This window comes from Salvia miltiorrhiza, chromosome 7, assembly GCF_028751815.1.
Source record: "Salvia miltiorrhiza cultivar Shanhuang (shh) chromosome 7, IMPLAD_Smil_shh, whole genome shotgun sequence".
In the NCBI taxonomy this organism is placed as follows: domain Eukaryota; kingdom Viridiplantae; phylum Streptophyta; class Magnoliopsida; order Lamiales; family Lamiaceae; genus Salvia; species Salvia miltiorrhiza.
The window spans coordinates 17,044,017-17,048,779 of NC_080393.1; the positions used below are offsets into that span (position 1 = coordinate 17,044,017).

At 43.0% G+C, this 4,763-nt stretch overlaps 1 protein-coding gene across 1 annotated transcript; it reads left to right on the forward strand.

The window, feature by feature from the left end:
- Positions 1-458: 458 nt before the first annotated feature.
- On the forward strand, positions 459-2,398 carry LOC130993899 (uncharacterized). The gene is made up of 3 exons (XM_057918935.1): positions 459-1,871; positions 1,965-2,336; positions 2,387-2,398. The coding sequence occupies exons 1-3, from the start codon at positions 459-461 to the stop codon at positions 2,396-2,398; spliced, it is 1,797 nt and encodes a 598-aa protein (XP_057774918.1).
- The last annotated feature ends 2,365 nt before the right edge of the window (positions 2,399-4,763 follow it).

A 4,763-nucleotide genomic window follows, 5' to 3' on the forward strand; every position in this document is an offset into this window, starting at 1 on the left:
TGAATGAGAAAACATAAATCCAAATACTCGTAGAAAGAGCATTCAGTTAAAAAATTGAGAAATTGAAACCCTCAAAGATTTGAGAAGTGGTTTGTGCGATAGTTGGTGCAATTGGTGTTCAAATTCTACTTGAAGAGGTGATTTTCTCATATATTGTTTGTGTAATTAATAGTTTGAATGTTTTATGTTATATTTATGAGAATTTTTAAAGTGTTTATGCATATTTTAATACTACATTTTATGTGTTTTTATAGATGGAATTCGTTAGATACATATATGTGAGATACAACGGACTCGTCGATGGTATACACTATGTTGGTGGGGCTACAGAGATCCTTCCCCTCGTCAACGAAACTATTGAGAGCCTGATGTGCAGCGTCAACAATATTATGAGGACGCATTCGTTGAGCTCGAGCTACCAATTGTATTATTTGGCGACCAATCTATTTGGTAGGGAGATGAAATGTGGCTTGGCCACAGACGATGACGTGGAAGCCTTGTTGGCAACTGCCGACTATCCCATGGTGTACGTTGAGCACTACAACGGTCCGATTGTAGAAGAAGCCTACATCCCTACTTTTAATTTTGCTGAACCTTCGGGACACGTAGATGAAGCACAATGCAGTCAGTATGAGACGCCGTATTATCATCATACGTCGTTTCATGGTGTCCAGAGCTCGCCTCCACGACAATATTTTACATGGGATGGACAACCGCTAGACGAATCTGCATGGAATCAAACCGAAAGGCTTAATGAAGTATGTGGGAGATTGAACGATGTGCGGACAGATGATGAACCTGAGCACGAAGCTGAAGGCTCGGTTGCATCAGGAGACGATGATGATTCTGATGACGAAGAATTTGACCCTGCGCTCGAGGTGGGCACTGCTTCTGATGCCTCTGAGGATTTATTAGACGACGATCTAATTGATTTCACGGAGACCGAGCGAGCAGGTTGGATCCGACAAAGTACAACACGTGACGGAGATCCGACAGCCGAGACCGGTGATCTAACTAATTGGTTAGTTCCCTTGATTCCAGTGGACGCCTCGGCTTCGCTGGTTGCTCGCGAGAGTGATCCTTCTAGAGTTGATGATCTGCAGAAGAATTCTTTTTACAACAGCAAAGACGACCTGATCATTGCTGTTGGTTTGTGGAACATGAAGCGAGGCACTGAGACAAAAGTTGTCCGCTCAGATCCGGGACGAGTCTATTTCTCGTGCAAGCACTCTGACAACTGCAATTTTGATCTTCGTGCGTCTGTTCACGGCCGAGGGATGTGGAGAGTGCATAAGTTGAAAGAGCATTCATGCGAAGGGGACTTGCGCACAGCTAAAAAAATCAAGGCGCACTCGAAGGTGGTGGCAGCGTTTGTGGCAAACAGAATACGCGATGATGGAGAGGTCATTAAGCCGAAATCCATCATGGCTGAGTTAGTACGCGATTTCGGCATCAAAATCAAATATGATGTCGCGCTGCGTGCAAGAAATCTCGGGATGGATATGATATACGGTCGAGTTGATGATTCGTTCCTCCTGCTCCCAAGATATCTGTATGCCCTGAAGGAAGCGAATCCTGGCACCTTATATGATTTGGACGTAGATGTAGACTGCCGGTTCAAACATTTGTTTGTTGCTCTGTGGGCTTCCATCTCACCTTTCTACTTTCACCTTCGACCAGTGATTGTGGTTGACGGCACACACCTGAAGGGCAAAAATAGTGGCATTTTGTTTGTCGCCGTGACAAAAGACGGAAACGAGGTAGTTTTTCCCTTGACGATCGGTGTCGGTCCGATCGAGAATGATGAGTCGTGGAAGTGGTTTATGTCACATCTGAGAGGTGCTTGCGGCGAGCCCGATAACTTACTTATTGTATCTGATGCGCATGTCTCCATCGCTAATGCTGTGAAGAGCGAGTTTCCAAATGCTACTCACGGTATTTGCTACTACCACTTGTTGAACAAGATGAAGGGTTACGGGCCCGGTGTTGCTGAGCTTTTCCGCCAAGCTGCATACGCCTACGAGCAATCAGATTACACGCGTGCAATGTCAGCCATGGCTGCTCTGAAGCCAAAGGCGTACGAGAAGTTGTTGCGCGTAGGCCCGGAGAAGTGGGCACGATCACAATGTCCTGTGTCCCGTTACAGTTTCCTTACATCCAATGCCGCCGAGAGTTTTAATGCACGTTTGCTGTGGGCTAGGCGTCTTCCAATCTGCTCGATGTTGGAGGCAGTCAGATTAGTTGTCGAGCAGTGGTTCAACGACAGGCTTGCGGCCGCACAAGAGAGCGATGAAAATCTGACTCCGGAGGCAAAACAGAAGCTCAGTGCAGAACTTGTAAAAAGTCGTCGTTACACAGCCAAGAGGACCACCGAGAGAAAATACAGGGTTCGTGCTAGTGGTCGCCATTATATGGTTGACCTTCAAAATCAGAGCAGTGAATGCAACGAATTCAACGAGGACCAGATGCCGTGTTCTCATGCGATTGCAGCCATTACGTATGTCATTTCTATTCATGACCTCAATTACCATTATTAAATAAGAAAAAGTATAATCGTTTGTCTTGCAGTGAGGCGAACGAGTCAGTGGAGGATTACGTGCACTCTTACTACTGGAACAGTTCACTAGTTGACACATACTCTGGTGACGTTAACCACTTGCCTCCCATAGAGAATTGGAATATTCCTTTCCGAATTGCATCTCAGCTTGTTTTACCAAATCTCTCTCGGCGACAAGCTGGTCGTCCAAAGGAAACTCGAGTTCGATCTGCAGGTGAAAGGCCGACTCAAAACACATCAACAGCGGAGGCATCAACTAGTAGCAAGAAACGAGCACCCAAAACGTGTGGTCTCTGTGGCGGGTCTGGTCACACACGTCGATCGTGCAAGGGTACGGCCACCGATGCGTAGTCGTATAGTTTATTATATTATTCTAATTATTATGAAATTATTTCAATTTCATTGTTCTTTTCTTCTAAATATTAAATAATAATTTATAATTTTTATATATAACTCATAGACTCGCTATATTCTATAATTATTATTATTACATTAGAAATAGAAATGAATTACTATATAATTTTGAGAAAAATATCATAAGTTGACCGGATTGATGGATTAAATCATAAAGTTGTAATTTGAATGTATTCGATAAATTAAGTTTGAGTTAAACAATTTATAATGAACTAGGAACTAAAATGATTTAAAAGCCGCCACAAAATGTGCCTACAAAGGGAGTAGCCGTGGGTAGTTACATTAGAACGGCTACTCCACACGGCTACACTTTTGTGGCGGCTAATTGTTCTATTTTGGTTTGTTTGACGTTGATAAAGATATTCAATTGTAATATTTGACAAATTCAAACGATAATCCAGACTTACTTAACAATGATCACCATTTACATGTCACTACAATTATGAGTTGGAATTATGAATGAGAATTTGGGAAAACGAACAACTTGTATTAATAATTTTAGAATATACCATTACAGAGTTTGAGATTATGTGATTATGCATTAAACATGTCATTTAAGTTTGAAAAACGACTTAGCCGCCACTAATTAGTTTTTAAAGATGTAGCCGTGGGTAATGAAGATTGCCACGGCTAATCCACACGGCTACACTTTTGTGGCGGCTAATTAGTTTTTTCATCTTATCTTACAGTTTTATATGCATCACAAGTCATCATGGCAGTAAATATAGATAAAATGATACTAGAATGTAATATAAAAATGTTGTTAAACAAAATAGTCATAAGGATGAAAATACACTATCAAAGTGTATTGGGGGTCGTGCAGAACTCATAGATGGCACTGCCTATCTTGTGCCTATACTCCTGAACATGGTCATTGCCCCATGACAGGCTCGGCGAGTCTGCGATCAAACGCTCTACAGCCATGCACGCGAAAACACCAGAGCTCCATCGGTCAGTCTGTGTGAACTGCTCGGCAGGATCGGCATACTCGATCTGGAGCTGACGCCATTCGAGATTCTGTCTCGGGTTCTCCACAATGCGTGTCCGCTCGAACCAAAGGGACACCTCAAGCACCCGGTAGAAAAGGAGGCCCAAAGGAGCAAGAGCGCGCAGCATGTCGTGGCGTTCCTGTGCCAGGATCCGATACAAGTTCGGATCAAAGACGCGGCATTTACCCGTGAGCATATCAATGCTACAGATAACGAAACGCTGAAGGACAAACACAGGAACAATGACCTGTACATGAAGAAATAATTGATCAACAATCATTATTGATCAACAGTCAAAGTTATTTATGATGTAGGTGTAATTGTGTACCGCAATGGCATCCATCCAATCTCCCTGACTCGATGAGGTACCCCTGCCATACACTGAATACATACGGTTGGCGTGCGGCTGCCACCCTATCACAATTGCCTCAGAGTTTATAAAACGCTGCTCTGAAGGAGAGCTAAACATACGGCGCGCATTCTCCATAAGCTCATTGTATTCTCTATCCAAATAAGTCTGCAAAGAAGAAAAACATTATTTCAAATAATACTTTATTATAAACGCAAAATATGTTAATGCTTACGAAGAATTCTGCATCCAATATGATATGGCTCCTGTGATCGATGTCCTGAAGCGGGTCTGTACCGCTCACCAGCCTATGCCTCAGCGTCATCATGTACGCATCTACATGCTGCACATACTTTAATGTTAATATTAAGTAAACACTGAGGGTACAACATGTAACAAGTGCATCAAAAATATTAGATACCTCGGGCTCGAGCTCTTTAGTCCTGTTCATGAG